Source organism: Hyperolius riggenbachi, chromosome 4, assembly GCF_040937935.1.
Source record: "Hyperolius riggenbachi isolate aHypRig1 chromosome 4, aHypRig1.pri, whole genome shotgun sequence".
NCBI classification, from domain to species: Eukaryota; Metazoa; Chordata; class Amphibia; order Anura; family Hyperoliidae; genus Hyperolius; species Hyperolius riggenbachi.
This window is the reverse complement of record NC_090649.1, coordinates 111,683,034-111,706,290: the sequence shown is the minus strand read 5'-3', so window position 1 is coordinate 111,706,290 and position 23,257 is coordinate 111,683,034. Positions and strand designations below refer to the sequence as shown.

The window sequence follows — 23,257 nt, the reverse complement described above, 5'->3', positions numbered from 1 at the left end:
TAAATAAAGCGTGGGTACCCAAACTTTAAAGCAGACCCTAAATAGTAGCTTCTTGCTCCTGTCTAACATTGAATCTTTGGCCAGGCTCTACTGAAGCTGTATTAACAGGCTTTCATTTGGTAAATAATGGTTGACAGGGAGGAAACATTTTCATAAAATAAACTATTGTTATGTGAACACCAGAAGGTATCCTTTATCTGTTTTCTCTTCTACTTATTTTCTCTAGATAAGGGAACTGACTGCAAGGAGAGAAATTATGGAAGGTAAGAAATGTTTAAGGAGATGTACAAATAGGGGGAAAATAAGTCAGTTTCTGTGAAACACACAAATTAATAAGTTAGTATATGGTTAAATACAAATGAATAACTTAGTAAACTAGTACATTGATAGTCTTCATGTTCTTATCAAAAACTACTGGTTTGGAGTTCTCCCAAATGAATGATTGCAGCACACTAATTATCAATTATACATTATAAAACAAGTTAGCAAGCTGTGCATTCTTTTATAATATTTATACACATCATGGTGCTTTAAACTAAGATGAAACTCTAAATTAATGTTTTGCTTTTAAACCTTAAACTATAGGACTGCTCTGATCTCATTTGACTGCATATTTACACTACACTGAAGGTACTTGATAATATCGCCTGTCTGCAGGACAAATTATCAGATAGACTTTTAATTAAGTAATTACTGGGCAAATAAAGAAGAGAAAGATCTCTGCTTCCCTCTGTATACAACATAAACTACAGCTTAGTACTCTTCCAACATAGATTCATAGATTCAATTTTCATTTCAACCAAATTTATAGATCAGTGTGCCACCTAAATGCACCATACTAATTTATTGTCTCCTTTTCCTACAGTGCCACAAGTGGTTTTACCAAGTGGAAGTGCAAAGGTTGAATCAAGTGAAGATGGTAGGTTAAATATGATGTGCAGTAAAGTTAACAGAAGAGACATGACACCTGCAATAGGAAAACTGCAGATTTATTCATGTTGAGAAAACTAGAATTAAGTTTCAGAGGTATAGCGCCACCTTCAGACCCTATAAATCTGAAATATTCTCAAGCATGGGAAAAACTAGTGTACAATACTTTATTATCCCCTTTACTCTTTGCACCCTTCTTATGTGTTACTTAGTGTTTATTAGAAGAACTGTTTACCTGTTTTACAGCTTTATTAATATAGGGACTGTTTGACAAGTATGTACAAAGTTGGGCAAAGTCTTTGTACTGCATAAACTGCTCAACATATATTTTTAATTTTCTGTTCCTCACTATTCAGTATCTGTATTTCTGAAATGTTGTGGATATAGCAAAGAAAAAAAAAACAGTAGTGATATGCTGCACAGGAAAACAGTGTATAAATTATCTTTTAATTTTGTTTATAAATACAGTATCTCACTAAAGTGAAAAATTAAATGTGGGCGCTGGAGAGGTGCAGAAGTTTGGTTATCACCATAGGTGCCCTTACAAATTTGGTGACAGAAGGAAACTTGGGTGTGTTGAAGGTGCCCAATAAATTAATGGTGCCAGATCTGTCCACTATGAAAACCAACCTTACCTTCTACTTACCTTCTGATATTTGTATGGGTGCTTATGGCAGCGGACGATATTTGCTGCTTTGTTTGCGGTTGGGGACGTTTAAGATTAGGCGTCAGGAAGGGAGTATGTGCCAGTAGTGGTTAAAATTTGGTGTCAGGCGGCGGGTTTACGCAGGGAGGACAGTTAAGGTTAGGCATCAGGAAGGGTGTTTGTGCCAGTGGGGGAACAATTAAAGAGACACTGAAGCGAAAAAAAATGATGATATTATGATTTGTATGTGTAGCACAGTTAAGAAATAAAACATTAAGATCAGATACATCAGTGTAATTGTTTCCAGTACAGGAAGGGTTGAGAAACTCCAGTTGTTATCTCTATGCAAACAAGCCATTAAGCTCTCCGACTAAGTTAGTCATGGAGAGGGCTGTTATCTGACTTTTATTATCTCAACTGTTCCTGGACTATTTACTTTTCCTCTGCTAGAGGAGAGGTCATTACTTCACAGACTGCTCTGAAAGACTCATTTTGAATGCTGAGTGTTGTGTAATGTGCACATGTTATAGAATGATGCAATGTTAGAAAAAACACCATATACCTGAAAATAAAAGTATGAGAATATTTTCTTTGCTGCTAATCTTCTAGTAATTATTCATAGTACACAACCAATTCACTATATCATATTTTTTTTTTCGCTTCAGTGTCTCTTTAAGGTTAAAGCATCAGAGGGAGAGTTCTGTTTGGGAGTTGTGCTTGGTTTTAGTTGTAGGAAAATATTGGTAACATTTACCCATATTTTACTATAGAAAATTACCACTGTAAATAGTAGAATATCTAAAAGATGGCTTTCTACCTCTATACCAACAGCTGAAGCCTATATTTTGATATCTAGCATTATGGTTTCAGAAAAAAATAATAATGCTATTCTCAATGACAATCTTAAAGTCTTCCATAGGATCTGGTCCCCCTGGATAGCCACCATGTCTTCTTCAGGCCTAAATTATACTATTACGAGGCTATAAACCCCACAACCTTTTCAATGCGTATATATCACTTCCTTGAGATAAGATATTATAAATATTGAAAAAATTAAACACCTGTCGACCTAGTTACATTTTGCTGTACATTTGTCAGCCTTCCTGATTCAAAGTTGGAAAACAAATGTAAATTGTTTTTGTCTTATTGGCAAATATTTCTTAGCAATAATTTTATTGCCAATAAAACTTTTTGGAACTAGAATATCGGTAAATGTACTGATATTCTACGATCGGCTATTTCCCGGCACACAAGTTTGCCTTGTGTTCATATGCGCCACTAAAGTGAGTACACCTCTCCCATTTTTCTAAATATTTTATTTTATTTTTTTATGGGGCAACACTAAAGATATGACACTTCAATACAATAAAAAAAAGTAAATCAGTCAGTACACAATTTGTATAACAGTGTATATTTGCTGCCCTATCAAAATAACTCAACACAACCATTAATGTCTAAACCACTGGGAACAAATGTGAGTGCACCTCTAAGTGAAGAATGTCAAAATTGTGCCCAAAGTGTTAATATTTTGTGTCACCACTGTTATTTTCTATCACTGCCTGAACTCATTTGGGCATGGAGTTCACTAGAGCTTCGCAGGTTGCCACTGGAATCCTGTTCCACTCTTTCATGACGAAGCTGAGGGATGTTAGCGACTCCTCCATGACGACGCTGAGGGATGTTAGCGACTCCTCCATGACGACGCTGAGGGATGTTAGAGACACTATGCTCCTCCACCTTCCATTTGAGGTTGCTCCACAGACCTTCATTAGGGTTTAAGTTCAGAGACATGCTTAACCAGTCCTTTAACCTCAATTTCTTTGCAAGACAGTAGTCCTGGAGGTGTGTTTGAGGTTGTTTTTATATTGGAATAGGCTGCCTTTTGGGACCACTCTCTGGATATAATGCATATGTATAATCTGAGAGCACTACCATGGGCAAGCACCATCAACCACCCACAATATCACAACACAATACAAGTAGATAAGAGTGTGCAGAAAGGAATAAATTCGACAATAAGTACCAAAGACAAAGCTGTTCCAAAAAAATACCGCACCACTCATAAGATCAAGAGAAAAAGGCCCATCTTTTTTAAACTGCAAATGTTATATAAAACCAATAAAAAACACATAAAAAAGGAGGGTAGCACAAAATAAACATGAATAATCAAATCATGGTCTGTTTACGAGGTAATTAATAAATCTTATGTCCCAGACATATACATATATCAAACTGACCATGAAATGGAATTATGAGTATAAATAAGCTCCCTCGTGGCAGCACATAAACAAAAACCATTATCAATATGTGTAATCATGGATAATTGTAACAAGTAAAAATCGAAGTGTAATAAGGTGCATAGTGCATAAAGAGGTGTGTATCTGATGGAAAAAGAACACTGAACAGATACAAGCAGGGTGTAAAACCACCATGATATGCAGTGAAAAATGTGCAAAATAAACCACCCAATCAGGATGAATGCAGGATGGAAAGGCTAAAAGGCAATGTAGCAGTGAAACATAAAGGCAATCGTCAAGAAGAATAAACCAGTGCAGAGAAGTGTCAAATGGTGGGCTTACCAGAGAGAGCAGGGAGAATGGTGTTCTTCCTAATGCTGTCACGATTCGCCGCTATACATAGCAAGGCTTCCTCTGGGCATGCATATTTATATGAATGTACAGGAGAGCTTTTTAGGACATAACATTTGTATCATGAAATCTGAAGTGGTTAATGTAGAGAAGTGGTCCACTTTGTAATCTGCAGTGTTATTTCTTGAGGTGTTACATTTTTCTCATGCTTTCCCCCCTCTTGCTTATGATGTGCAGAGATGAATGATAGTCTAGATCATATTATGAAGAAATTTGATGCTCTAAGAAGAAACCCCGATTTTTACAGACAGTTCCGTCCCGTCTTAGAAGAGACACTTATAGAAAAGCTTGAGAGCATGGGTGTGAAAAAGGTGAGCAATTTCCTAAACTTTACCTTATTTATGCTCCATTCTGCAGCATATTAAATGCACTAATACCTGTACAGACAACGTATGATTGATACCTCATGCAGTTGTTTAAAGGGAATATGAAGTGAAAATATACAGATAGTGAATTGTACAGATTATACAGCTCAGAAATTGAACATTAGTATCAAAGAAAAGAGTCTCATATTGTTTTCAGTACAGGAAGAGTTAAGAAACTTCACGCTATCTATGCAAAAGAGCTTCTCTGAGGTCTTCAACTCAACTCAGCTACAGTGCTGTTTTCATCAAAGAAACAGTAAAAAACATCTTCAGATAAGGATTTACTGCATGGAAGTTAAGCGGTTCATTAATAATGTTATGTTTCATAGTTTAAAATACACAGTCTGGTTTGTAAATTGCATATATCACAGAATTATGAAATGTTATTTGCTGCTAATGTTCTTTTAACCATTTCTGCTGCCCGGACGTGAAGCTCACGTCCGGGCGGCTGCTCTGCTGCGGTGCTGCGCTTCGTCGCGCTCCCGATCGCGGGCGCACCCCCATGCTGTCCCCCGGTAGCCCTGGGATCAGTGAATGTGAACATGGTTCCCAATCACCGATGCGTGTCCCCAGCAGAAAAACCAAAGCGCTTTAACTAGAGGCTTGTCTTTCTGCACGTAAAATTTTCCGCGTCCCCCTTGTGCTTCCGCTTAGCGAGAAGCACAAGGAGAAAAAAAACTCAAGGTGGCCATCTTGTGGCCAAATAGTAAAAATACATCTACATATTTTTCACATTACAATTTACACATATAATAACATTAAAAATTAACTGTTTATTTCCCACACCAAAATATTACCCAAATAAAATGTTTAATGGAAAAAAATATTACAATAAAAAAAAACAACATAAATAGTTACCTAAGGGTCTGACATTTTTAAATATGTATTTGAAGGGGGTATACTATGAACAGTTTTTAAATTATAAGCTTGTAAATAGTGATGGACGCAAAACTGAAAAAATGCACCTTTAAAATATTGGTGCCATACATTGTGATAGGGACAAAATTTAAATGGTGTCATAACCGGGACAAACGGGCAAATAAAATACATAGGTTTTAATTATGGTAGCATGGATTATTTTAAAGCTATAATGGCCGAAAACTGAGAAATAATGATTTTTTTTTCCATTTTTTTCTTATTAATCCTGTTAAAATGCATTTATAAAAAATAACTCTTAGCAAAATCTACCACCCAAAGAAAGCCTAATTAGTGGCGGAAAAAACAAGATATAGATCAATAAATTGTGATAAGTAGTAATAAAGTTATTAGCGAATGAATGGGAGGTGAAAATTGCGCTGATGCATAAGGTGAAATATCCCCGCAGGCTGAAATGGTTAATTATGTGTACTACACATACAATTCACTATATCATAAGGTTTTTTCAGTGTCACTTTAAGATCAGTCCAGGTGACAGCCTAGTATAGGGAGGGATAGAAAGGAGATAAAAAGCACATAATACCAGGAACCTGGTGTAGTGTGGTATGTTTTAAAAGGTAAGATACAAAATAAAATAAAGTAGGAGGTATTCACAATCCCAGGTTGCAAACTCAGCAACCATGGTAAATTGCTCACTTTCAAACAGCAATACAAGTTTAGTTTGAAAGGTAATTGTAATTTTACACTAATAAACTTTTCTGGCTGTCGAATTGTCTTCTTCCATTTTGTGCTTACTTTGGCTTTCGTTTCAGTCATCACTGCATTCAGTGGCGTAGCTAAGGAGCTGTGGGTCCCGATGCAAGTTTTACATTGGGGGCCCCCAAGCATTCTATACATAACAATTGATATGGTGCACCAAAACCTGCCAAGGACAACCACAGTGTCAGAGGTGCAATAAGGGGATGGGGAGAAGCTTGTTAATGATTACTACTATTCAAAGTATCTATAGAAGGGATTATTAGGAGCACAGGACCAATAGAGAGCTGATACTGCAGTTGAGGGAGGGCCCCTCTGGCCCAAGGGGCCTGATGCAGTTGCAACCTCTGCAACCCCTTTTGCTATGCCCCTGACTGCATTCTCCTGCATGTTTTCCCTTCCTCTTAAAGTGTACCTGAGACAAGAAAAATACCTTGGGCTTCCTTCAGCCCCCCTCAGGCTGATCGGTACCTTGCTGTCATTCCAGGCCAAATGGATCCTCTGCCGGTTGGCCCGGTAATTCCAGCAGTTGGGGCCAGTAAGTGCAGTCACAGTCCGGCCAGGCAAACTCACTGTCGTACTCCCGTGTCTCACACACTTCAGAGTTTCTGCATGCTTCTTACATAAGCCTATAAAGTATATAAATTAAGAAGCAGCTAAATATCGTTATGCAATTTGAATTCGAACTTATGATGTGGTTCAAAGTCAAAAGCATTAACCCATAACCTTGCTTCTGTTGTTAGCTGCTTGGTGAAAACTTTTATTAGATTTCAAAAACTGCACCTCTGTTTTCTACTTCTTTAGCAGACATTATGCCCTCTGGAGGTAGAAGACAGAAGTGCAGTTATGAAAGTCTAAGGCTTCTTTCACATCTGAAAACATGTGCAAGGGATGTTATAATGAATGTGAACTGCAATGAAGACCGGCCATAGACTTTAAAGCAAAGCCTTCCTGCAGCGAGTTAGAATAACGTGATCCGTTACAACGCAGAAGTCTGAACAGGCTCATAGAATTGTATGGGCAGTGCGTTGACATGGAGAATTATTCTGCAACGCAACTCATGTAGTGTAACGATCCTTTCATATTGCATCAGTTGCGTCGCAGAAAAATTCTGGATGTCAACTCACTGCCCTTATAATTCTATGGGGCTGTTTACATCTCTGCGTTGTAAAGGATTCCACTATTTTAACTCCATTGCAGTTCTCATTCATTATTACGCATGCATTATGCAACGCACACAGTGTCACTACAGCCTAAAAGGAGCCTAAGGAAAGAAAGGTAAAGCTTAAAAAGTAGTAGTAAACAAATTACATTCAGGATAGGAATCTGTGACATCCAGCAAGGGTTAGTTCTGGGTCCGTTTCTCTTTAGTTTATCAAAAAATGACCTAGTAGATTGAATAAAATTAAATACATCAAGCGGATGGAAGGTCTTACTTATCAAGATCAAGATCAAGATTAGACAAGATTAGACAAACTGGGCTTGCACTGTTTGTCCTCTGCATACAAGATACTTGCCTCCGTTAGACTGCACTGTTTGCAGTGCTGGCCACCCAGAATAGATGTTAATGTGCAATAATAAAAGCAATGTAATTCAGATATTTAGAACATGTCAGAGGCATGGTCAAGAGAAGGAAAGTTTGCTTTCCATTATGATAAAGCCCTGGCCCAATTTATTATTATTATTATTATTATTATTATTTATTGTATTTATAAAGGGTTAACATACAAGGTAGGACATTCAAAGAACTCCCAACAAAACAAGATCATGCAAAAGTCTTTGATATCAGTAGCTCAGGGGGTCCCTGCCAGAGGCTTACAATCCAAAGGGTGAGGTAGAGACAATAGGAGCATCTGTTGGGAGGGTGCCCAGCAGAATCTATTATGGCACTACTGCAGGGGGGTAGGCGAGCATGAAGAGGTGAGTCTTGAGGGCTCGTTTGAAGGTAATAAAGGTGGGGTCGAGTTTTATGGCTGGTAGGAGCAAGTTCCAGAGAGTGGGTCAGCCCTAGTGAAGTCCTGCAATCATGCATGGGAGTGAGAAATTTGAGGTGCAAACAAGCACATGTCATTAGAGGATCAGAGGGGGCGCACCAGTATGTGTCTGTGGACAAGATGGGAGATGTTGGTCAGGCAGGTCCTGTGCACCAATTTGTAGGCCAAGCACAGAATTTTTAAGTTGATTCTGAATGGGGAAGAGGAGTGGAGGGCTTTACAGAGGGGAGTTGTAGAGGCACTGCGATGAGAGGAGTTGATCAGTCTGATTGCTGCATTCATAACCGATTGAAAGGGGGCAATACTGTTAGAGGGAAGGCCTGATAAAAGAGAATTGCAGTAGTCTAGGTGGGAGATGACAAGGACATGGGTGAGGAGTTTGGTGGTGTCAGGGGACAGGTAGGAGTGGATCCTGGAGATGTTGCAGAGGTGGAAGTTGCAGGATCGAGTCATACTCTGGATGTGGGGTGCAAAGGAGAGGGCAAAGTCCAGGGTGACGCCTAGGCAGCGGGCTTGGGAGGTAGGGCAAATTGTAGTGATGTGATATGCATATCTGGGAGCTTTGCACCTGTGCGGGGTGGGAATATGACGAGCGCATTCTTGTCTAGATTAAGATTCAGGAACCTGGCGGCCAACCATGAGGAAATGGATGTGAGGCAGGTGGAGACCTTGTCCATGGTAGAGGAGGAGAGATCTGGGGTGTGGAGGTATATCTGGGTGTCGTCAGCATACAGGTGGTAGTTGAAGCCCATGGAGAAGATGATATTCCAAATCAAGGCAGTGTCCATTAAGAAACAAAACATCAAATATGGTATTTTCATCTGTTGTTTAAACCATCCTTGGGTGCCTTTTTTGGCTTATAAGGTCCCAAATAACGAAACATATTTTTAATGATTCATAGTTGTTGCATTACAAAGCGTGATGGGAGCTGAGCTGAGTATTCGTAGGCAGTTTCCTATTCGCCTGACCTCAACAAATCAACCCGGTGAATTATCAGTGTTATAATCGACAGTATGCGGCAGCCTTAAAATCCCGCCCATTCCCACCTTGAAACGGATGCTGGGATTGCCCAATGGCTGCACAAACAGTCCCTCCTCCTAGGTACCATTATTTCATCAGCAACTGATCATTATAAGTATGTGGCTGCATATTACAACAGATAAGCGTTGCAATAGATTACAGAATTGATACCTATTGTGTAAAATTGGTGTATTTTATTTGCCTGTACCTAGCTTTAATTTGCTGTTTTTATTTAATACTTAAAGGGTGCAAAAGGAATTCCTTCTTCTAATTACAAAGACCTGAAGACTCTCCTGGTGAAGCAGCAGCAGCTGAAAGTGAGGAAATTTCCAGATTTTGAGACGCTCAAAGCCAAGCTCAGCAAAGTCCTCACCAAGCAAGTGAAGCAGCAGAGAAGGAATGAAGACACACTACAGTATACTGCTTCCCAGCTGTCATGTGAGTATGATGTCCTCCTATCACCTGGTCCACAAACACTCTGTGGGGCCAATACTGAAACCCATGTGGACTGTGGGGGAATAATTATCTTCTCTGAGTTGTTTTAAAACTGCAAACTAAATTGTTAATACTAACTATTATCAGGACGAATTTTAGCTCTTTGGTTGTGGTTTGTATGCATTTCTCCAGGAAGGTGACCACTGGACAACAGAGATGGTCAATGAGAGGCTAATAATTCTGCAGCTTGGAATTGAGTCTGGGGGCGTTGACAAAACATTCATCCGATTTGGCTAATTCCAAACTGCAGATTTGCATTGCAACTTACATGTGCTAAGCCCAGCTGAAACGGAGATTCATACTTTACATCCTTCCAGCGGTGGGACAGGTGGCTATTGTTACTCCCCGGGTAAACTTAGCCTGAGTCCTGTTGAGCAAAGGTCTTTGGAAGTGTAGTGAATTAGCATTTGTGCCAAGTGCAGTTAAGTGCATACACCCAGAGTAAGTACATTTCTTCCATAGATCTGAGTTGTCCTGAATTTAATAAAATAAAGTTGTCAGTGTAAGTTAGTGCAGATTGTGTCATCCCTCCTCCAGGGCCCTGGCACCTGAGCCTCAGTATACTTTTGGCATCTCCTGCTATGCTCTCTGTACATCTCTTTCTACACCTGTTTTGATCCATTAGTCTGCTCAGTCTCCTCACCTGAAGCAGATGCTGCTTACAACAATTACAGTACACTGCAAACCGGTTCAGTAGAAAATATAGACTGCGTGAATACTCAGCTGAACAAAAACTGAGTGCATTTTCTGAGATTAACACCATCGCAGATTCTTTTGTGACATATAATTGGCTCTTCCTGCTTGGAGTTGATGCTTTTAGTGTATATGAGAACCAGAGTAGGAATAAGATAAAATGGGACTGAGGCTCCCTACTCCCTGCACACTGCAAATCAGTTTTGCGATTCCGTTTCCGATTTCGATTTTCCCCGAATACATTCAACAGAAAAACGGATCAAAAAATGCAGCATGCAGTAAAGATTAAAAATCGGATGTAAAAAACGATTAAAAAGCGGAATCGGAATCGCATGCAGTGTGCAGGGAGCCTTAAAGGAATACTGTAGGGGGGTCGGGGGAAAATGAGTTGAACTTACCAGGAGCGTACTGCGCAGGCACTGACCATACTGGGCCTGCGCAGTACGCTCCTGGTGACATCAGCAAAAGCGAGGACACAGCAGTGCAGGCGCAGTGGTTTTCACACTTTAAAGTCTGAAATGCCAGAAGTGAACTGGAGGCGGGGTCGGAGCATCGGTGAGCAGCTGCGCGGGCACAGGATGTCTGCGGGGGACCATTAGAAGCCCCGGGTACATTCAACTCATTTTCCCTCGACCCCCCTAAAGTATTCCTTTAAAGCAAACCTGCAGTAAAAATAAACTTATGAGATAATGAATTGTATGTGTATAACAGCTAAGACATAGAACTTTAGTTGCAAAGAAAAGAGTATCATAATGTTTTCCAGTACAGGAAGAGTAAAAAAAAACTTCAGTTGTTATCTATGCAAAAGAGCACAGTGAGAGACAGCTTGAGATACATTTTTGCAGGGAAGGTTATTATTTCTGCTTTGTTTAATAGCTTAAACAATAGAACGTGGTTTCTAAATTGCAACTGTGACAGTATAATGCAATGTTATAAAAAAAAAGCTGTATAACTGAAAATACAAAAATGAGACACTTTTCTTTGCTACTGATTCCTTATCCGTACTAGACATACAATTTATTATTTCATGTATATTTTTACGTTTCAGGTTTGCTTTAAGGGAAGGTAGTAGCTTTGGTTCCACATGTTAGTCTTTCTGGTAAGTTTTGGTGAGAGAGGAGTCAAATAAGGTGGCAGTTGGATCTTTTACACCCACTAGGCCCCAGACACATACCTAGGTTGTGTCTGTGGATAATTCTGTTGTGAGAAGTCTGGAGGTCTTTTTTATTTTAAGAATAGCATGCTGTTTTGTACTAATTCATTTGTGATATTTATATGACTAAATGATAAACCATACTATTGGTTAATCTAAGTTTACATTTGTACATATTTTGGGTTGGTAAATTCACATTATTAAAGAGAACCTGAACTGAAAATGAAAAGTCAAAATAAACATACACAGGCCATACGTACCTCCTGTGTAGTCTACTCCTCAATCTCTTTCTCCTCTCCCACGTCCTGTTTGTCCACTGTGACCAAGGGAATGCTCCGTCCTCCATTTTGAAAATGGTCATTACCCCATAACAGCTTTCTGGTCAGCACACTGTTAAACTGTAACATCGCCCACTTGAGCCATAGGGAAACATGGACATTACCGGCCACATCAGTTGTCCTCTCAGCTATAACTGACAGCAACTGATATATAACTGACAGCAACTGATATATTTCAGTTCTGACAAAATGTTGTCAGAACTGGAAGGGATCATTGTCAGAAGAAAATGGTGAGCTTCTGAGAGGAACTGATGGCAAGCTAGCTATTTAATGTTCATTTGAAGTTACAGCATGTGTTTATTTTAAATAATTTTACTCAGTACAGGTTCCCTTTAAGGTTCTTTGGGCTATTCCTAAAAAAATATATATAATAAGATTTTTTTTATCATGTTTTTGAAAACATAACACGCTGTATCTTTTTTTTACCTGTGACATAACAAGCATTAGAATCTTTTTACTTCTTCTCTTGCTTCATAGTGCAAAGCCCGAGGAGCACACGTAGCAACCAACTTTATGAACCAATAGCACAGGGGAGGAATTTGCAGATTGTTGAGTCGTATCCATCAACCAAACTTCCTGTGCCTTCACCTCGCACTAGGAGCTCGGCTAGTCAGAATCCATCGGGAATTACTAGTGTTGCTCCACAGCGACCACCAAGGTGAGATCATCAGAGTCAAAAAGGCAATTGGTATTGGTTAAAAGGAAATAAATATGGCAGCCTCTGTATCCCTCTAACTTCAGTTGTCATTTAAGCCCAGTGAAGCTGCCCTCCTACAATCAGCACAAATAACAGTTTTATCATGTTTGGTTAGTGCTACATTTATGCCGTGAAAATAAAGATTTGTGGTGCTTTCGTTTTGTAGGTAATAGCAATAGCTTTTCTTCAGATGATGACATCACTCAACCCCCCTACAGCAGTGTTGGGTAGCGTCATATTTGTGTCCATTTGAGCTGCCAAAATCATTAGTCTTTTATAGTTTTATAAAGGTCAAACATCCACTCAGCCCCCCTACAACAGCGCATGTGTGCAGTCAGGGGCTGAGTAATATCATCATTTGAAGAAAAATGAATTGCTTTTGTCCTCAAAGCGGTGGTAATCGAGCGGCCTGATGAATTTTGCTGGGGGGGTGCAGGATATTTAACCTACTGCAGACCACCGCAGTATAAATCTACGGCGAGCAGGGGGCGTTGCGGTTCTGACCGGACGTAAACTCTACGTACCATTGACCGTGCGGCCCCGCCCGTCCCCGCCGCTGTCCCTGCTTGATCTGCGCCGCAATGTGCTGTCCTGCCGCCTCTATGACGGCAGAGCACTGTGAGCCAGGCAGGAGCCGTTTTCATTGGCTCCTGGCCCTGTCATTCATGTAAGCCGTTCCCATTGGCTTACATGGAGTGACAGGGTCAGGAGCCAATGAAAGCGGCTCCTGACCGGCGCACAGCGCTCTGCCATCATACCGACGGCAGAGAGAGCAGCCTGCGGCGGTGACAGAGCAGCGTGACCGTCGGGAGCGGCGGATTTTAGCGGCATTTCGTCTGGAAGCGGCGGTTTACTGGACCAGCACCCTTGGGTCCTTAAGGGGGCAAAGGGTGCTGGTCCCGAAGTGGTTAAAGTGTATCCGAGGCGACATGTGACATGATGAGATAAACATGTGTATGAACTGTGCCAAACATATTAATAACCAGGCTGTTTTACAGGTTTTATTTTGATGCCTAAAAGAATTAATGTCAATATTAAGCAGATTACAGCCATAAAAGTTTTCCTGGCAGAATACAACATCTGCAGGAAGGGAAAGATAAAATACATGAACTGTTGACCTTTCTCTAACTCTGGGACACTTAATAGACTGGCACTGATTAGAGACAGTAAAACATTCAACCTACTTTTTAAATGTTTAAATATAAAAAAAAAATCTGGGATACTTAAAAAAAAGTCATTTTTAGGAGTAGGAGGATAATTATAACAGTTTATCTCATCAGTTTATTTTCACCTCTGGTTCACTTTAAGTTACGCCCTGGTTCTATTGAGAATACTTGACCAAGTTCATACAAACCAATGCTTTGTTTATGTAGACATGGACAGTCAGTAAAAAATTGGCCTGCACACAGTATAGCTATTTGACACAGTGTTGTGATTCTCTGCAGAACTCCTCCCTTCACCTCTGAAGAAGAGACATCTATGGCTGAGCATTCTCCTTACAGTTTTCAAGTACTTAAAGGTAATACGAGCTCTCAGCTGGCCTCTTCTATAAAGAAGCCGATGCAGGAAGACAGTGATGATGCCTGGTCTGATTCAGAGATCTCTCGGGGGAAGCCTAGTCCCAGGGTCGTCAGCTTTTCCAAAGATACTAACCAAGGTGAGAACCTAAACATTTTAAAACACCACATGATCATTTTGGAGCGGCATTAACCGGAAAAAAAAATTGGTAGGAGATAGTGGTATTAAAATAACGGTAAATTTACTGCTATTCTACTACTTAATTGATATAGTGAAGTATCAGTAATATTTGCCAATATTTCACTACGATCTAACCTCTCCCTACTCTCACACAGAGCCCACCCTGGTGGTGCCTAACCTTAACCCCCTCATGGCGGTGCATAACTTTAAACTTCACCCCGCCTGGTAGGCAACTAACCTTAACCTCCGTGGGCACTAGAGTGGGGCCGAACCTCCGATTTGGAAAGTTCGGTTCGCCGAAAAGTTTGCGAACCGCAATAGACTTCAATGGGGATGCGAACTTTGAAAAAAAAATTATGCTGGCCACAAAAGTGATGGAAAAGATGTTTCAAGGGGTCTAACACCTGGACCCCCAGGTGGAGGAGTGGGATACATGCCAAAAGTCCCCGGGAAAAATCTGGATTTGACGCAAAGCAGCGTTTTAAGGGCAGAAATCACATTGAATGCTAAATGACAGGCCTAAAGTGCTTTAAAACATCTTGCATGTGTATACATCAATCAGGTAGTGTAATTAAGGTACTGCTTCACACTGACACACCAAACTCACCGTGTAACGCACCGCAAATAGCTGTTTGTGTAGTGACGGCCGTGCTGGACTGGTGCGCATCATGGCGAGAGTGCAGGTTTTGGTGGCTTTACAGCCCATATGGTCGCCTGGCTGATGTAGCTGAATGATAGAACAGGTATACAGTGGCGGGTTCACTGAACACAACAGGTATGCAGTGTCGGGTTCACTGAACAGGAATACAGTGGCGGGTTCACTGAACAGAACAGGTATGCAGTGGCGGGTTCACTGAACAGAACAGGTATGCAGTGGCAGGTTCACTGAACAGGTATACAGTGGCGGGTTCACTGAACAGAACAGGTATACAGTGGCAGGTTCACTGAACAGGTATGCAGTGGTGGGTTCACTGAACAGGTATGCAGTGGTGGGTTCACTGAACAGGTATGCAGTGGTGGGTTCACTGAACAGGTATGCAGTGGTGGGTTCACAGTACAGGTATGCAGTGGTGGGTTCACAGAACAGGTATGCAGTGGTGGGTTCACAGAACAGGTATGCAGTGGCAGGTTCACTGAACAGGTATGCAGTGGTGGGTTCACTGAACAGGTATGCAGTGGTGGGTTCACTGAACAGGTATGCAGTGGTGGGTTCACAGTACTGGTATGCAGTGGTGAGTTCACAGTACAGGTATGCAGTGGTGGGTTCACAGAACAGGTATGCAGTGGCAGGTTCACTGAACAGGTATGCAGTGGTGGGATCACAGAACAGGTATGCAGTGGTGGGTTCACAGTACAGGTAAGCAGTGGTGGGTTCACAGAACAGGTATGCAGTGGTGGGTTCACTGAACAGGTATACAGTGGTAAGTTCACAGAACAGGTATGCAGTGGTGGGTTCACTGAACAGGTATGCAGTGGTGGGTTCACAGTACAGGTATGCAGTGGTGGGTTCACAGAACAGGTATGCAGCCAGGAACAAGCTAAGCCTAACTAATCTTTCCCTATGAGAGACAGTCTGCAGCAGCTCGCCCTACTCTCACTAACGCAGGCACACGAGTGAGCGTAATGGCCGCCGCTGCCTGCCTTTTATTAGGGGGGGAGTGGCTCCAGGGGCTAGTGTAGCCTAATTGGCTACACTGGGCCTGTTGACTGTGATGTAGAGGGTCAAAGTTGACCCTCATGGTGCATTATGGGGCAAACCGAACTTCCGCAAAAGTTCGCCTGCGGGACGCGAACGCGAACCACTGAAGTTCGCAGGCGAACCGTTCGGCCCAACTCTAGTGGGCACCTAAACGTAAACCCCCCCCCCCCCCCCCCCCGTGGTTAATTGTCTTTAACTCCTCTGACCTTATCCGCAGTGGACAACTAACCTTAACCCCTCTAACCTTTCACGCTGTTTTGGATAGGGAAACGCAGTCCATTGAAATCAATAGGCTGCCTTTGAATTCACTCCCTCTCTAAGTAAAACTACATGACAATTACATGTGTGTGTGTACTATATATATATATATATATATATATATATATATATATATATATATATATACACAGTACATGTTTCACAATACAATATATTCATCTGAGTAAACAATCAAATCTATCATGAATTAAATTATACAGATTGCTGGATATTATACAAAATGGTAATCCATGAGCATTTCATCCATTCAATCTTAGTAAATAAGCACACATTGCCCTCTAGTGGGGTCTGGATAGAAGCACATCTTGGAGGATCTTCTAAGCTATACATATAGATGTTTTTTTCTCTTCTGTTTTGTCTTCCATGTATTTCCCATAATAAAATTAGGTCTATTGGGACGTAGAATTGAAACATTAATACCACTAAAATTAATTATCGCATAAGGTATTGAAAGCCCTGCTGAACAAGAGCCAGTTCCCATATTGCTCACCTCCAATAGGGAGCTGTAGGGTTTTGTACCATGTTAGCCATCAGTAAAAGCAAGAAGTTTTAAATCAGGATGATACCATTTATTGGCTAACTAAAAATGCAAGCTTTCGGCCTTGCAGCCTTAATCGGGCTTACATCCTGTTAGTTTGCAGGCTGGTGGTACAGAGAGCTATATACATGCAACATCAAAAGGGAAAACAGATATTTTTTTCAAGCATAAATACATGTCATTAAGATACCTTAATTCAAACAGAACATCTAAATGGGGTTAGAGGTTGTTAGCTGAGATAAGGATCCTTGTTTACTCCAATAGGGAGAAACACATAAAGAAGAGATGAATAAAGTTAAGGGGGAACACACCACACCATTAAAGAATGGAGCAAGACAACCAGGCCAAACACAAACTATGAGCTGATATCTCCCCTCCTGCTCACCTTCAAGATGGGGAGACCAACAAAATATATAAATGGAGGACAATCAAGCTCCCCCCACACAGTGTCAAAAATCACAAATATGAATTGCAAGAAAAAAACTGACACAGACATTCCCTTCACTACATGCACCAAGGAAACCTCCATGTACTACACACAATAGCTAAAAGAAGCAGTAGTCCACTTACCCTCAAAAGATCCAAAACTCACATCACTATAACTCTACTATTACAAAATTGTGTTATTGTGTGTAATACATGGAATATAAGAATTCCGCTTACTTGGTTTGTATTGCTAACTGCAATGGCTTGTGTGTATAGGATCCCGGGTTCAGTCCTTGGCGCAGAGCTTAGAGGGGCAGCTGTCAAAGAAACGAGAGAAGCCAATCGGAGGAGTGGAAACTGTCCCTTCCAACCTATTAAAGTCCCCAACTACAACCGGAGCAGGAAAATCTCACGTATGTTAGATTCTACCAACTTTACTATGTCTATGCTATATCGTAACGCATGATTTAAGCTTTATGTTTTATTCTTGTTTGACTTAATCTGCAGTGTGGCCTGGAAAAATAGCTGTAGAATATAGCTCAAGTAAAAAGAAAAAGTATTGGTGATGAGGAAGATTGGGAGGAAACACTTGAAAAAGTTGTCAAGGTTTCCCCCCATAAACCTGATCGCTTGTTATACCTATATGTAATTCACCGTGCTTACCTGACACCTAAACGCTTGACGAAGTTCAAACCTGGGACACCTTCTTGCTGCCCTAAATGTGTCAATGCACCTGGTACCTTTTTCCATTTAATGTGGGAATGCCCAAATGTCAATTTATACTGGAAGCAAGTGATTAAATTCTTAAATGATCACGTGGGATGTCCAGTAGTATCTGACATTAAACTGTGTCTCTTGAGTATTTTCCCTGATACCCTAACTGAAATATTTACAAAATTCTCTATGCTTGAAGTGATGCATATGGCCTGTAAATTACTTACCAAGTATTGGATTACTGCTACTGTCCCGACATGCTCTGATCTTATTAAATCAGTCAACCGTATTCTTCCACTTCGCAAAGCGGTCTATCAATGTAGGGGCACCGTCGCTAAATTTGATAGAATATGGACAACTTGGCTTTCATCTATCAAAACTAAATTATAAACCGCAGACTCTGAGTCCTTAATATGAATGCTCCCTTCAGCTACCTTTTGTTGTTTGGTGGAGGATCTTTCTTGTTTCTTTTTTCTTAATACCAATTGATTTGCATTAAATGTGATTTGCTACATTTAATTTTAAACTGGATATGCATTGTAATTACATTCCCAGTAGCTGTTAGACATCAGTGCTAATGTTCGTGTTTGACTGATGTTACTATTGGCCAAGGCTTTGTTGCTTTAATGTATGATGCTGTACACATTAATATGCTATGTACACTTTATGGTCTTGGCTTGGAAAAAAAAAAAAGTATAGGTAGCTGTTAGCCAGCTTTCTTACACCAAGGTTATTCTTAAAGTGTGCTTGAAGTGAAAAAAGTGCCTCAGATGGGTATGCACATCAGTAGAGGAAAAACTTTGGATAATACAGAGGCTTCGCCATCCTCCTCCACCTCGCTGGGACTCCTCAAACATGTTCTACAAAGGCTTGTTAAAGAGTGTGTGTGGCTGCGCTCCTATCCATTAACAAATATGGCCGCAATGTGCAGATTGCCTTGCGCCATAGCCAGAGCAACTCTATGTTAATGGGCAGACTTAAGGTGTCCTGCACCTGCGCAGTGCGACTGAGTTGCGGTAAATTGGATTTCTATGAAATTCCATTTTCCGAGTTCCGTTTGGAAAGGCTGATTTCCAGTCTGAAATGTAGAAATTTCAATTCTGCAGGATCCGAATGAGCATCTCTAATCTGTAGAACTTTTCCTGGCCACTGTTGCTAAAAAAGAGCATGAGACAGCTATTAGCCTGTTGGGAGTTTTCCTACAATCATGTGCCGACTGGTGTTTAGACATGTTTACTACATTATATTACTATGAAATGCCATGGAGAGAATTAACACTGCCTTATTTTCCAGTCCTGGGATGACAGTGGCTCTGAGATCTCCTCCTTGGAAGAAATCACTGATAACCTCGACCTCAGTCCAAGGAAGCCCCAACCTGCTGTGCGGCAGAGTGCAGAGTCTACCGGCTCCCACGGGACCAGCATCTGGAGCTCCTCCAGTGGAAAGGGCTGGTGAACGCCAAGATTATGAAACTCATCTGCAATAACAATTTGGAAATGAACTGAGCTTTAATTCTTTCATATCCCTCAAAGTGCAATGGCGGGAATCCAAAATATCCTTTGCACATGAACATTTCAGAAATACTTTTATTATAAAACTAGCACATTTTCTTGCTTACGTCTTAAATGTTGAATACACTTTTATAATGAGCAGCACTATTACTTATTTGTTAATTGTATAACTGTCATTTTGCACTTACAGTTCCCACAGTAAAGGTTAATTACTGTCAGGTGAAATCTAACAGGGGTTTTGATCACTCATCAGGCTACTACATTTTTTTCTCAGGCAGAGACATACTACCTGTCCCAAAAAAAAAAAAGTCACACACTGTATTATCTCATTGTCCCACCTTTCACTTTGATTACAGCACACATTTGCTGTGGCATCATTTTTATGACCTTCTGAAATGTGACGTGCTTTTATCAAGTGTTGCATTAATGTTTTACTGGGCAAATTCTTCTTCAGCACATCACAAAGATTCTTGACGGTGTTAAGGTCAGGACTCTGTGGTGGCCAATTCACGTGTGAAAATTATGTCTCGTCCTCCTTGAACCACTCTTTCACAATTTGAGCCCCATGAACCCTGGCATTGTAATCTTGGAATATGCCTGTGCTATCAGAGAAATAGAAATTCACCTTGGAATAACCTTGTCAGTCAGTACAATCGGGTAGTCAGCTGACCTCATTCTTTAAGAAAAATAAGCATCTGTGCAGTAATTTATCCAATGGGAGGCGCTTACAAATCTATTTGTTTTGTTAAATCTAAATGGTGACCACTTTTTTTTTTGTTGCACAGGCCGTGTTTCTCCGTCTAGTGTCCTAACCTTGTCTGCTTTATATCAGTACATGCCTTCTCAATTTATGCTACAGACAAATTAGTAGGGAGAAAATGACAGCAGGATGGGTTAGCACAGGATATTGGGACTAATCCATATTTCTGAAAGATTTTCAGCACATGAAATCTATGTATGGCTTTCCCTCTTGATGTTTTTAATCTATGCAAAGCACCTTTGTTAGTCGAGGACTTGGTCATACACAACAACTGGGATTCCATCTTTCAAATCAGTTAGCCACATAGACTTTGCTTGACGCCGCTTCAAAGCTGAAATACTGTCTTTGCTAAGCATTCGAATGTTATTTGCGTACAGAGGTGACACTGCATGTCACAGTCTCGAGTTTACTCCAACTGTCACCCCCGTTAGAGCTATTCAGCCAACTGGTCACTTTTGTAAGCCCTTAGAAGGCTTTGGGAGCACTAGTGTCTTTGAGCGCTCCAGAAGACGGGTGGCTCAAAATTGTACATGGGCGAGTGTGTATGGAGCCATCCATCTTCTGGAACGCTCGGGGACACGAGTGCTCCTCATGCCTTATGAGGGCTGCCAGAGGTGGCAAATTCAAATAGGGGTGACGGCCCTGGAACCTGGACAAGGGAGGAACAGGAAGGATCTTTCAGATCAGAGTCCTCCCTCTCCATGGGAAAGTATCTGACATTTTTTTTCACTACAGATTTTCTTTAAAAGTACTGAATCAACCAAACTACTCTAACAAAAAACAAGCATTGTCAAAAAGTTAGTTTAAAGCCAAGTTCAAGGATTTTTTAAGTTAATTTTAGTTTTAAATAGTGTGGTAAGGCGTTAGAACTATTTGATTGTTTATGTTGTCTGTGTCCCTGTTAGTGAGATTTCCTGTCGCCAGGACCTTCATGAAGATTGGTGGCTTTAATAACAAAACTGGTAGTCCCAGGGACAGTATTATTATCAGTTTGGATTTATATAGTGCCAGCATTTACCATGGTACTGTACAATAGAGACAGTTACAAGGAAATGGGTTACAGATAGGCAGTTGAACAGGTCAGCAATGTATCATACATAATGGTGGAATGTCATGCCTTACTTTACTTGTATTGTGTTGCAATGCTTTATTCAGCAGTTGTAACACATAAGGGGGCAGAGAGCCCCACCAAATGAACTTACAGAATAATGAACTAATGGAATAAGGGGAAGGGATATGACGGATGGCCATGAAACCGAGTTGGGTTTCCTAACTCCTCCCTTCTCGACAACAAACTTTTTATTCGGTGCTGTCTCCTTCACACTTGAACTGACAGTAATGGCCATGTACAGAGTTCAAGACTCGGCACATTAATAAAATTCCACTTTACAAACTTTTAATACTCCTGGAATTTGTCTTTAAATGTATTTTAAATCCGCCTTTATACATGCAGTGTATTGCTATTTCCTGGGTACCCAGAAAATATAGACTTCTCCTCTAACGGACTGATTTCTTTGTCACAGTCCAGAGGCAGGTTTGGGGGTTAGTATAATAGGAATAAGAGCAGTCAGATAAACCTCTCACACTCAGGAAGAACATACAAACTCTATGCAGATAGTGTCCTAGCTAATGCCCAAACTTGCTAGTCAAGTGCTGCTAGGCAAGAATGCTAACCTCTTAGGCACTGTGTTGATCTACTTTTATTAACCTATTACAATAGAACCTCATTATAGTAAACTCTGGTATAGTACATTTCTGGCTATAGTAAACCCAGTCCCTAGGTCCTGATCATGCTCTTGTTTGAATATACAATGTATGACCAATTCTGATATAGTAAACTAGTTTTCTGGGTCCCGTGAAGTTTACTATAAAGGAATTCTACTATACCAATCAGATTCAAAATACCTAGTTAATTCGGTTATATTTGAGGTAGCAGCTTTGTTGGTTTTTAGAATGTTCTTTGGGCCAAATGTTTCAGGAAACTCTGAATTTAGGTTATTGTGGATTGTTGATAATCAAAAACTGTTACAATTTACTTTCTGGCTACATCTCATTCTTCAGTGTGATATGTCCATGTTGCTGTTGTTGTTTTGTCAGTGTGTTTATATTTTTATAAAAATAAAGGTGCATTTGACACAGATATCTCTGCTGATTGATCATTTTTGTTATATTCTTATAGAAATATATGCAACCTGCATAAGAATTATTTGTTACTCATTGGCCATCTTTGCAGGAGGCCGCAATAGCAGCATAGGGGGGCGATATACAGGCTGGGAACGCGAAGAATCACTCGCGTTCCCATGCCTGTCGGTCGGTGACGGCCAACCCGGAAGTGCTCGCCGGCGGGTCCTGGGACATCGGAGCGGAGCTGCGAGGGCACTGATCGGCTGCTGGGGGCTGAGGGAAGCCCCATGTGAGTAAATCTCATTTTTTAGAGTTGACTTAAGGATCACTTTAAGGACTGAAGAGATAAGATAACGCTTTGACTGTGAAAACTTATCTCTACACCCTAATAAGGCAAGATTGATGTGTGGTGGTACGTTTTCTCTTACCTTATTATCTCCAGCATGGTCTTAGTGAATTGAGGCCATTATCTGGCACATCAGTTGTCCTCTCAGCTATAACTGACAACAACTGATATAAAACTGACAGCAACGGATATATTTCAGTTCCGACAAAATGTCAGAAATGGAAGGGATCATTGTCAGGAGAAAATGGTGAGCTTCTGAGTGGAACTGATGGCAAGGTAACTATGTAATGTTCATTTGAAGTTACCTCATGTGTTTATTTTAAATAATTTTACTCAGTTACCTTTAAAAAGGGCATCTCCGGTGCCCTGGTAAAAAGGGTGCCACCATAGACATCAATGTTACTGTCCATAATATAATAATGAGTGGAAAAAAAGCTCACCACTTATAGATGCAATTTTCATCTGGTGCCCTTTTTCCACTGATAGCTGCTAATTGCGGCAATAATTATTGATATCCATGGTGGTGATTATCGTAATTAAGTGCCTGGATA

General features: G+C 40.7%; 1 protein-coding gene across 1 annotated transcript in view; it reads left to right on the top strand.

Annotated features, from left to right (window-relative positions):
- The window catches only part of DZIP1L (DAZ interacting zinc finger protein 1 like), an 82,331-nt gene extending 59,975 nt beyond the window's left edge, over positions 1 to 22,356 (top strand). The window contains exons 9-16 of the mRNA XM_068280408.1: positions 227 to 263; positions 866 to 919; positions 4,402 to 4,535; positions 9,481 to 9,673; positions 12,392 to 12,572; positions 14,057 to 14,268; positions 17,528 to 17,664; positions 19,259 to 22,356. Coding sequence (XP_068136509.1) covers positions 227 to 263; positions 866 to 919; positions 4,402 to 4,535; positions 9,481 to 9,673; positions 12,392 to 12,572; positions 14,057 to 14,268; positions 17,528 to 17,664; positions 19,259 to 19,420 — 1,110 coding nt within the window. The 3' untranslated portion in view covers positions 19,421 to 22,356. The remainder of the gene's footprint in view (positions 1 to 226; positions 264 to 865; positions 920 to 4,401; positions 4,536 to 9,480; positions 9,674 to 12,391; positions 12,573 to 14,056; positions 14,269 to 17,527; positions 17,665 to 19,258) is intronic.
- The last annotated feature ends 901 nt before the right edge of the window (positions 22,357 to 23,257 follow it).